We start from the raw sequence: 12,309 nt of genomic DNA on the forward strand, positions 1-12,309 counted from the left end.
GACTATGTTTCCATGGAAACAGAAAAAATATATATATATAAAGTGAAATGACGGCAATAGCAAAAGGCACAAATAGGGCACCCACTTAATATGTGCAGAAAGTTTGATGAATTATATGAATTATTGTATAAGTTTTTCTTTAGTTGTTAAAAGTTGTATACAAAGTTGTACAAAAGTTGTACCATTTTGTATAAAAGTTATACAAAAGTTGTGTACAAAGTTGTACAAAAGATGTGTACAAAGTTGTACAAAAGTTGTACAAAAGTTGTAAATAGTTGTACAAAAGTTGTACAAAAGTTGTGTACAAAGTTATACAAAAGTCGTGTACAAAGTTTTACAAAAGTTGTACAAAGTTGTAAAAAGTTGTACAAAGTTGTATAATAGTTGTACATAAGACATATCATTAACACTATAATTCTAGCTGTCTATAAGGAGCATGAAAACTTACGTCCTTCAGGTCTTGGTCGTGGTGTTGTTGGAGGTGGGCGCGGTCTCCTGCGAGCCTTAGGAGGTTTATCGGGCACTGTAACAAAAAACATGAAAACCATTCAAATCGGACTGAAGCACGTGTTTCACCTCGATTTTTTTTCTTTCATAATTTGTTACGTAATATAAGATAAAATAAAAAAAAACAACCTACACGCTACCATGAGTTTCCTCTCAATTAGAAAAAATATTATGTTTGATAATTTTGATATATGATTAAAGGGAGAATGCATTTTTAACCGCATGACAATTAAATACGTACGGTTCAGAAAAAGTATTGTATTTGATTTTTTTTCACTCTGTAACTTGAAGAACTGTAAAGATGATTAATAATGTCTTTTTAAAACACCGTTATACAGGTCTATCCACGCATAGCAAAATACAGTTCATCACTGTCGAAAGCCACAGAAATGTTGAGACGATCTTTGTGTACATTTATGAGATATAAATGCGACATACGTGGGATACATGATAATATTAACAAAATCTTCTGTAATAATACGACTGATATTTGGCAAGTGAATCATCATTTTGTTGTATAACATATGACCTATGTTACAGCAATATACACAAACCACTACATTTCAGAGTGTAGAGCTCATACAAATAGGAAGTAGAAAATTTATTATATTAGTCCCAAGATGTGAAAATTATAGGCCAAAAACACACAGCAAATATAACCAAAAACCTAAGGAAGAAGTGATCAACGGTATATAGGGAAGGAATAATATTTTTCTTTGATTTAGGTCTAAGGTCAAAATGTAGGTCAGAGTGACCTTCTTTTGATATATGACACACCGCCTAACCGAGGTGACCTGTTATCCCAGTATGAAGTTCAGGTGAATAGAACGGGTAGAACAAGGACAAGATAACGGTAGGATGGACGGGAAGACGGACAGAAGAGCGGACGAATACAGCGAAAGCTTTAGTTCCCCTTGTTCCCGGCGGGAGACTTATTAGGAGGTGCTACAACATACAATTTATAGAGTTGTACTGTAAGAGGTTTATCATCCAAGGAATTACTAGGGGCGATAATCTGATATAAAAGTAAAATAGAATATCGTTACAATCTATTCCTTTATCTAATCTTGTAAACAGGTATTGGGTGTTACGTCATTAGTTTGTGTGAGAAAATTATCTTGTTTTCCTCCCAAATCAATGACGTTATTCTCTCACAAACAAATGACGTTACAATCAATTCTTGTTCACAAGAGCAGACAACTCCGTCTTCTAAAAAGACGGAATAACTGCTCCACAGTTATAAAGGATTTATTTTGATGATCGAGTTTATTGCTGATTGGGTCTATACCCCAACATTAATACTGAAGTAACCGTAGTCTGATTTACTATTTCGCATATATCTATATAAATTTAAACATCATTTAGTCCTGTGTCCATTGGAAAGGGTAATTTGTATAAACAAAATAGAAAGTGCGTCATTTCAGCAACCCAGTGCACAAAATCTCGTGAGTCTGAGCATTTTTCGTATTTCAGAAGTTGACATTACAAAATATTTGACCCCTTTGATATTTCAAAATGGTTATTTACTTGAAAATTCTGAACATTTTACACCCTTTCGTGTTACCGGCTCAGAATCTATCACTTTTTTAGCTATTTAGAATCCATTTAAAAAGTTGACACCGGATAAATTATCTACTGATAAAACACGAGGGAGCGAATGGCGTCGCCTCAAGACCTAATATCACATGCTCCTCAATATCAATATTCAAATTCTACCCTGAAAGCAACTGATGGATGCCAGGAAAATAATTGAATAAAGATTTTCTGAGAGCGCCATATTTGGACCGATTAGCATTAATTGCAGTTGTCCCCACCATCTGGAAGGACATATATGAATGAACAAACGCGAAAAAATAATTTTAGGATTATATGTGTGTACATCAAATAGCATTATTTTAACCATATCTCACTGATGAGCTTAATAAAACTGTTCATTTACAGACGTTGTGTGATTTCTCTCCAAATCGCGATTTATTTTGCCAAAATGTTTGGAGGATCAGAGTCTAATCATTTAGAGGCTTTAATCATTATTATCATGTATGTGAGTCGATCTTTAATTGAATGTCCCTCCTTGTTTGGCTTCGTAACGATTTAATGGTGTTTTAATTGTTTACATTACTGGTAAACAGTGAATGTATATTAACTTGTGTTATATGAAACAGTCATTTACAAACAGTTATTTCAAAAGCAACGCCAAGTTTTGATATGTTGTAGACTTATCGATACAAAAACAAATTTCAAATGAATTCAAATAAACATTTTATTAATTAAGTACATGTTGTATTACTTAAACGATATTTATCCCCGTCTTCCGCGGTAGAATACTTGAACACTTGTTATGTTCATTGGATATAGAATTTTAACCGTTCGGCTTGTTGGGATTAGGCTGAAATTATCTTCTCTATATTAAGCATCGCCAATAGGTGGGATGATGGTCTGAGATTTACACGTGCAAATTCATACCATGTGTTACGTGCACAGGTAGCGACAGACTGATGTTAATACCCTAATTTATTTTTCTAAATTGAATGGACTTATGGTTAATAACCTCTTAAGAATAGTTATACGGAGAATGGTTTGAAATAATATTCATTGTCGATCTATTAATATATGTTTATGCAGTTTATCTTACAGGCGCATATATATAGATACAAATTTCGTTATTTAATGATCACCAACATTGCCTCTGTACATTTTGTATTTGTTGTTGTTTATCCTAATGGATAACTGAACAGAGAAATACAGATCTGTATTTTCAATCTAGATTTCGAGACAAACAGATGTCACACACCCCTAGTTACCAAGGCATTTTCATAGCTAGTAGAGACCCGCCATGGTTGGACACTCATTCCTGTTGCATTTTAAGTGATTAAAATCTATGTGTTAATCACCATATGCGTATTCAGGTCCAAGCGGCATGCATATCTTAGCAAATCATGTATATTTTCTTAGACCTTAGCAATCTTTTTAGTCTAAACTGTTCGTTTTTATTTCTTACAAAACAAAAAATCTTAAATACTTACGTTTATCTTACTTCACAAATACACGGCCTACACATCTGTGTAAATCAGATAACGCTGATAGGACTTCACACTATCATCGTTTACACATTCCTTATTATTTTTTAACCTTAAACGACCAGTGTTTGCCTCAATGCATTTTGTAGACCTACGCGATTCTCTACAAAATTTGAGCAGACTTTGTTGAAGTTTGTATGTTCTATACAATCGAATCTCGTTATCTCGATGGAACAATGGGGAAACTTCGAGATAACTGAGTACTCGGTATAAGAGATTTCGAATGTTCTGTGTGACGTTAGACAGGGGCGAAACAAATGCTTCGAATTAAACAATGTCTTCGAGCTATACGAGTTCGAGGTAACGTGGTTCGAATGTAAATCGTTATTCCGAAGAATCTGACATGTTTGTGTAGTTGATAATGTTCGCTGGGATTGTATTTCGTTATGTTCGTGGTCAACCGAGATCGCACGATATTATAAAGCTAGCCATCATTTCCTTAGTGAATGAAAAACTTGTAAAATATCGGTTATACCCCGATGTTTATAGACATCAGTTCCTGAACATGCGCAAAATTTTATACTCCAACTTTTTCATAACTTTGCATAACTAAGACCCGCGAAATTAAACAACTATACAGCGCGGCAGCTAAAAAGTAAGTAACAGAATGCATGCCGGGAAATGCAATTCGGTTATTCCGATTTAACAAAAAATAAGATGTGTGATGATAAGACTGCTTGGCTTATAGTTTCAACACATGGTATACATGGAAACTGTAATTTATACATAATAAAGAGGATTTTTGACAGTATAAAAAGAACACTGCACGCTATGCTAACGCACTCCGATAATGCTTAATTCCATCCTATCTAATGGCATTACATTGCACTGTACTTTAGCAGTTACGTCAGAAACGGGCGGGCGTTGATACAGCTCCAGTGATCTATTTTTAGATTTACACGAATATATACAAGTTTTTCCCGTGTTTTCGTTTTCTCAGACGGCCTTGAGCTGTCTGTAGTAAGACTGTTAACCACGCCTGTAGCTTTTGATAGGAATACTAGTTCCTTTCTTGTTTTGTATTAAGAGGTTAAGTGCTATAATCATTGTGTTTCTTTCTACTGTGTAAATCCTAGCCATACGTTGGCAGGTGCGTGGAATATACAAAAGATTTACAATATCATTATAACTATAACACAGGCTGTCATACTGTATTTTGCATGATGCTTATCCCAGAAATTCGCACCATTTATTCGAATTCTCTATAGATATTCTACAAAAAAGTCAGAAAAAATTCTTGATTTTATAATTAATGTTCGAATACATTCGCGATATAAACTCGGCTGAAAAGTGTTTTGAGGTTTGATAGCGACTTAATGAGACAAAAGAATACTTTACTGATCTTGTGATAATAACTCCTGTCTTAAATGCTATGTTAACTCGATTGGAATTTCTATTTGAATGCTGTCGAGAAGAAATTCCCGCCCAGCACGTGTTTACGTCTGTCTGGTAAAAGCGCGTATTTTTTTGTTTTGGTTGCTTGTGAGAATAACATTAGTGTAGGTTATTATACATATCACGGACGACAAATGCTGTTGTATCCAACAGCTGATGATACAGACAATATCCTATCACAGCAAACTTATCTTATCAACATTGAAGAAAATATTCCTATTTATATAAAAGACATAAAAACAACATTATACGATACACAAAACATCGTACATTGGTAAACTTCATTATTTTTTAGAAGATAAATATCATTTATGTAACTTGAGTTTAGAATTTGATAACCAAAGCAGATATATTCGTGATCACTAAAAAATCAAATTATTCTAATTCCAATTTATATGAAATACAATATTGTAAATATCTTATATATGATATTTTTTAAATGGCATATTGTTACGTAATGTATATATCAATATTAAATATACATTTTAAAGTTTGAATACACGTTTTATATTTCACTTTGTGAACAATGACTATTTAGTAAAATAACAAAAGCGCCATGCTTATTTTCTCGGTATAATACAGTTTACTTAAAGGATATGAACGCAATGTGGGGCGGCTAACCGTAAAATGGTGGGCGGATAATGTAATTTATGAATTCTTTAAAACTTATAATCAAGCAATAGAATGGTTTTCGATGACACTTGCCACTTTAACGATAATGGGCATGTGTACACGGAGTACAATTAATTGAATGCTTAATCCTGACTTTCCTAAAACTGAATGATTATAATTCTTAACTGTCCCAAAAGTACGTTTGTTGTTATAGTGGCTAGTGTCCCAAGGTGTTGTTTCAACTTGTCCCCAAAAATACAGGTAAATAGGATGTGACACGTGATATTATATAGAAAAATGTAATTCAGAGATTAAAGAAAAAATAGGTATAAATATATTTTTCTCTAAATATTTTGAACAAAAATCAAAGTTACTTGGAGATTTGTAAATGTGTTTCTAATTTTAAAATTGTAATTACTGTAAACTCATAATTTAGAAGTTTTAAACTATCACTTATTATAATTATTATTCAATGAGTAAAGAAGAAATTATCACTAATGGATGTCAATATGAACAATTTACACCAAAAAGATGGTGATATGAACACCCGAGGTTGGAGTGAGAACTTGTGAGTAATCAAGCCGCTGATGAGGCGAGTACATGGAGGTTAACACCAAAGCTCGTGTAATATATATATATCACTGAAGTTTTAATGAAATATCATCATTCCAACTATGGCTAACTTGCAAGTTCAAGTTCAATTCACAACCAACTAGCGTGGAGGCCGGACACTTCATCAAGCCGGATACAGTTATATAGTAAAAAGAACTGCCGAGAAACAACCTACTAGAGATGCTGCATTCGAACTTGCCCTGCTACAATCAACACTACCAACGACATTCCAGTGAAGATGGATCACCAGCACAACCACCAACCAAACCGCGGAAAGCTACAGACGCTTAACAGGATAATTGACAAACAACTATTGGTGGAACAGATACCGACATCCCTATACCACAAGAGAGCCAAACTTCATCCAAGTTTACCAACTTCAGCCACAGATATCGCCCTACAGGACGAGTGGACAGAACCCAGTGTAGGTACCCAATTTTCGCTCTTTGACGACAACAGGGACAGTTCGAGAATTTTAGCCTTTGCAACTACCAATAGCCTGGAGATCTTGTCAGCGACTGGCACTTTGTATTGTGATGGTACATTCTACACATGCCCAAGGTTCTTCACTCAACTATACACCATCCATGCCGAGATCGACAACTAGATGTATCCGCTTGTGTTTGCATTGTTACCATGGAAATCACAGATCATCTACACCAGATTGTTGGAGAATCTGAAAGCTGCAATGGAGGGTCTGCATCTTCAATTCAACCCGGCCGTCATATTCACGGACTACTGTCCAGAACGCCACCAAAATCGTATTCTCAGGGATTACAGTGAAAGGATGCTTCTTTCACTTTACCCAGTGCAATTGGAGAAAGGCCCAACAACTAGGACTCAAGACGCGCTACAGAGACAACGAAGAGATCCACTGACTTGTTCGCCGTGCAGCTGTCCTTCCCCTCCTACCACTACACCACACTGAGGACTACTGGTTCAATGCATTGGATGACCTTGAAAAAGTTGGCCTACCTATAGATACAACACCCTTCACTGACTTTGACAACCCAGTGTATAGAGGGAGACAGACAGATCTGGAACCACTTCGACAACAACAGACCCAGGACTACCAACAGCTTGGATGGATGGCACAGCAAACTCAAGAAGAGGATCCCACATGCACACCCGAATATATATCTGTTTGTCCGAGTGCTGAAGGAAAATCATCCAAAGAAACGCCGCTACCGGATTCTGAATGACCATCTGACTCACCTGAAAGCCCTTCTGTAGAATGACCAGATTTACTACATAGCCTACGGAGACCGAGCATCATACCTCCTTCACATGGAGTGATTGTGAAATGGATTCAAAAATATTTAACTGAAGTATTTAAGTAATTGTGTGAAAATTGAGTTGTGCTATTATATATTGTCAACACAAGAAGGCTTAGATTTATTTCATCAAGTTTAGGAATAATTTATTTTTAAAATACTAAGATTTAAGACTTTAGGAATTGTATGTAACTACATCAATGTAATATAATTTGTTGTAGTGCTTTGGTTTACTTACCTGGATTTACCTGTGCTTCAAAGAAATTTTGTAATCATCACCTTATCTGTGGTTTTCTTTGTCAATACTGTCTTATATACACAATACCTGACTGTCCCAAAAAACATTTACCTGAAAATTGGGTTTTGGGACAATCAGGAATGCACCATCCAGAATATGCGCTTCCATGCAGGTTGGTGAGAATTATAGGGAGTTCTATGTTTGCCATAGTGATATTATTTAGAAATATTTCATTTGTTTGAAGTTAGTTTGCCTGTTGGTTCCGTTGTTCTCATTAGAGAACGTGACATTACTTACTTGGAATGACCAAGATTTACATGGTGGATGTCGTCGATGAAAGCGATAAAAGGACGCTTAATCTTTCGGAATATCTGATCTTATTCTCCTTGTACTTTTTCAGGAGTCTGTGTAAATCTTTCTTTTGTTCGTATTTGCCCTAGTTTGATTGACATTGAGGTTGGATTATAATTGTGTTGACATGTTGGTATTTTCTTGATTTATTTTTTACATTTATGTTCTATAGATAATGATATATTTTAGATATATTTCATGCCCAGCTATTCATGTGTTCAATGCGTTTCTATGATTTCAACATTTTTATTCCTATCACTACTGAAGAGTCGAAGTTGTGTGATACAGTGTTATACAATATTGGGTATATTACATATATATAAGGATGGTAGTGTCATTTTTATAACACGCATGCCTTGTTATTTAGTGAATATACCATTGAACTGTTTTGTACTCCATGTATTAACTCAATTAATAAGACCCATTGTGACGTCAGAAGTAGATAACACCTTAAGGCAAACCCATCAACTTAATCATGTTAAAATGAATAAGTTTTGACTAGATTTTCCCCCAAAAATTACAGTCGAAACTCGTTATCTCGAACTCGTGTAACTCGAAGAGCTCGTTTAATTCGAAGCATTTCATCGGTCCCTACAAAATACATTCGAACTCAATTAAATCGAATACTCGGTTATCTCGAAGTTCTCCCATGGCCCCGCCGAGTTCTAAGTTCGAATGTATATAAACACCGAGAAAGCAGAGACTGTTATAAGAATACACAATACAGTTTTACATCTTTTAAAACTTTCTTTAGATGAAAGATAACTTTTGATTAACAACATTTGATATAGACAATAGATATAACACTTATTTATCCTAACCGTTAAAACACATGTTCCTCTCCGTGTTTTATAGTGCGTCTAACTGTTCACCGCGTGAACTTAGACAGTAACTTACACACTTAAAAATATTAACCTTGCTTTTTGAGTATAATTATTGTTTTGTTACCGCCATGGAGACTTTGAATGGTTCCAATGATGTATGTGCAAACAGTGTTTGCTATGATCGTTTAACTACATGGAGAATATGATAAACGAAGTTCAACTGCTTCAAAGTCCAGGGGATAAAAATAGACAGGCAAAAACAAAAATCACGTGGAACGTGCCAACTTCTGAATCTAATCACATTGTTGACGAGAAGAAAAGTGTTTACGATGTAGACAACTTGGAAACGAAAGTGCGATTCAGGTGATTTCCAACAGTCTGTAGATGTCTGAAGACTTTTTTTTATATATTTCTAGAACTTTCTGTTTAAAATTGCAATCCATCATCGTTAAGTACATACATTGGCAACTTAAAGATAAAATCTGTTATTCTGGGCTTAGTAATTATCAATCATATTAACGCTTAGCTCCAAAATTTGCAGGTGACGTCGAACACAGACGTGGAATCAGATACTCAAAGACAAAAGTTTTTAACCAACAACATCCTCGATACTTCAAGGGTTGCGACCATGTTCGTTCTCTGCACCCCTGGAACATGTCATTACAAATTTGAAGGTTCTAAGTGCGACACCTCGTGGACAAGACGAAAAGAATTGTTTGTTCCTTTGATGTATATCAAACGAATCTCAGGGCGTATTTTGTAATGACAATGATGAAGTTTGATGTCGTTTTTTGTAATCTTCAAAAGGGGCATATCAGCCTGTTATCAGTCAGTTTTTTTTTCTCAGAACCAATCAAATTACTTCGCTTGTGTCTTCAATTTTGCCATGCCATGTTCCAAAGGGTGCAAGGAGCTAAAGTTATCGTAGCCCTTTGAGTATCGAGGATGAACCAAAGAGTTATTGGTAGAAACGAATCTGCAAATGTAACGTGTGTATGTTTACCCAGTCGGTAAAATGTAAAAATACCTTGTCCTTGAATCGTATTCGAACTACAGTTGAACCTAGTAAACTCAAACTTTTATAACCCAAAGACCCTGTATAATTCGGAGCATTTCGTTCGTCCCGGCTAAATGTTACACTAAACATTCGAACTTACTTAAATTATGACCAGTGTGGAGCTTCACATAGGTCATAAGTCTGTTGAAGGTGACCGTGTAGTCATTGAAACGTCACACTCTAATCTTCTACTGGCTGTGTTATAAGATGAAGGTGACTGTGTAGTCATCGAAACGTCACACTCTAATCTTCTACTGGTTGTGTTGTAAGGACTATAAGGCGACCGTGTAGTCATCAAAACGTCACACTCTAATCTTCTACTGGTTTTGTTGTAAGATGAAAGTGACGGTGAAGTCATTGGGACGTCACACTCTAATCTTCTACTGGTTGTGTCATAAGATGAAGACGACCGTGTAGTTATCGAAACGTCACACTCTTACCTTCTACAATTTAATCACTGGTCCAGGAATATATGCATAAATACATAAAAAAAGGTTTCAACTTACTTGCTTCCAGCAGAGCCAACACATCGTTGAAGTTCTTCGGACCTTCTTCCTCCAGGAAGAGTTGTTGGAAGTCGGACAGTGGGTGAGAGGAAATTTCATTTAGTTCCGCTGTATCCTGAAGTCCGAATCCCACCGTAAATATCTGGACACCTTCATCTTCTGCTCTTTCTGCTGCTGCCCAGGATTGGAATTTATTTTCGCTTTCGTCACTTCCGGTGAGATACAGAATAAAGTTCCTGGCAAAACTTCTGTCACCACTTCGTCGTTTGAACATCTGAGTGCGGACAATATCGAAAGCCTTCGCCGTATTCGTTGCGCCTGGACGATATTGTATTCGGTCAATTGCCCGCTGTATACTTGCCTGTGTTTTATAGTTGCTGAGTTGGAACTGAATGTCTGGGTAGGTGCTAAATCGAAGAAGACCCATTCGGAACTTCTCGTTATCTATACTTAACTCTCCAGCTACCATTTTGACATAGTCAGTCATCTTGCTGAACACCTCTGGTCTAACTGAAGAATCCATGACAACAACAAGATCGAATGCTTTAGCTGGAGGTGTTGGTCTCGGAGTTGTTGGTCGCGGAGTTGTTGGTCGCGGAGTTGTTGGTTTCGGAGTTGTTGGTTTCGGAGTTGTTGGTCGCGGAGTTGTTGGTCGCGGAGTTGTTGGTCTCGGAGTTGCTGTAACATAAAAAATATAGTTATACGACATATCCTGTATATAAATAGTTTGTACGTGACCAGGGTGCAATTATAGTGACGTAAACAGTATAGACACAGATATTTATCACATGCCCGTCAATTTAATATCATACTCTGCTACAGAAATCGGGTGCCTCGATATGAAAAGATATCGATATTGTTAACAAGTACACAATAAACACATCTCACTATCATATCCTAAAATTCATTGAAGTTCAATATCCAATCAAAGCTTGATGTATTTTAGCGACAAAACATACTTAATCGTGAAAAAATATTTTGTCAAAAAAAAAACAACAAAAAATAAACAAAAACAAAAAATGAAAATATTTTAATATCAATAGAATTGCAGAAGGTGTTGGCTGATATATGAACGTTGTATATTATCGTATAACGTGGTACAGAACCACTGAAGGACTGTCTGCTAATGGCATTCACATATATCATTATTATAGCCCCGTTTTTCAACCGAACTCTTCGAAACAGTCAGTTTACGAACACATGTACAGGTAATAAACTTAAGCTTTGCTGTGTTTTGGAGCGTGAACATTGTTTACCAAGATATAGATATATACAAGGTGTATGTGATGAAAGGTTTATACTTACTTCTCGGTGGTAAAGTTGATTCTGAAAGAAAATACATTAAAATGATATGAGAGGTATGTAGAAACTTTTATGATATACGAGTCTGACATTTTTGTAAAACATGCTTTATAGGATGGTGATACAGAAAAAAAAATATCATTTCTTTTTGTACAGTGATATGCATACAAATATAAAAGCGGCGATATACCTTTCCCAGGTAATGTGCACAACTGATTATTGAGTGTCATATGAGAATTTGTATATCGGATGTACTGTACGTCATCAGACAACATGTACAACAGATCTCTCCATGCAATCAAAAAACGTGTACAAAAATATATTCACGTCATCAAAAAACCTGTATATAAGATATATTCACGTCATCAAAAAACGTGTACATAAGATATATTCACGTCATCAAGGACGTGTACATAAGATCTATTCACGTCATCAAGGACGTGTACATAAGATCTATTCACGTCATCAAAAACGTGTACATAAGATATATTCACGTCATCAAAAATATATTCTATTCATCTGCTTCATGGACGACACCCGTCATGTAAATATTG

The 12,309-nt window shown here is 35.6% G+C and overlaps 1 protein-coding gene across 1 annotated transcript in view; it reads right to left on the reverse strand.

Moving 5' to 3' along the window:
- Window positions 1-12,309, reverse strand: part of LOC132544446 (uncharacterized) — a 250,740-nt gene that overhangs the window by 26,356 nt on the left and 212,075 nt on the right. Inside the window, 3 exon segments of the mRNA XM_060208080.1 lie at window positions 449-523; window positions 10,454-11,131; window positions 11,759-11,779. Coding sequence (XP_060064063.1) covers window positions 449-523; window positions 10,454-11,131; window positions 11,759-11,779 — 774 coding nt within the window.

This window comes from Ylistrum balloti, unplaced genomic scaffold, assembly GCF_031769215.1.
Source record: "Ylistrum balloti isolate Yb309-2 unplaced genomic scaffold, AGI_CSIRO_Ybal_v1 Utg369560, whole genome shotgun sequence".
In the NCBI taxonomy this organism is placed as follows: domain Eukaryota; kingdom Metazoa; phylum Mollusca; class Bivalvia; order Pectinida; family Pectinidae; genus Ylistrum; species Ylistrum balloti.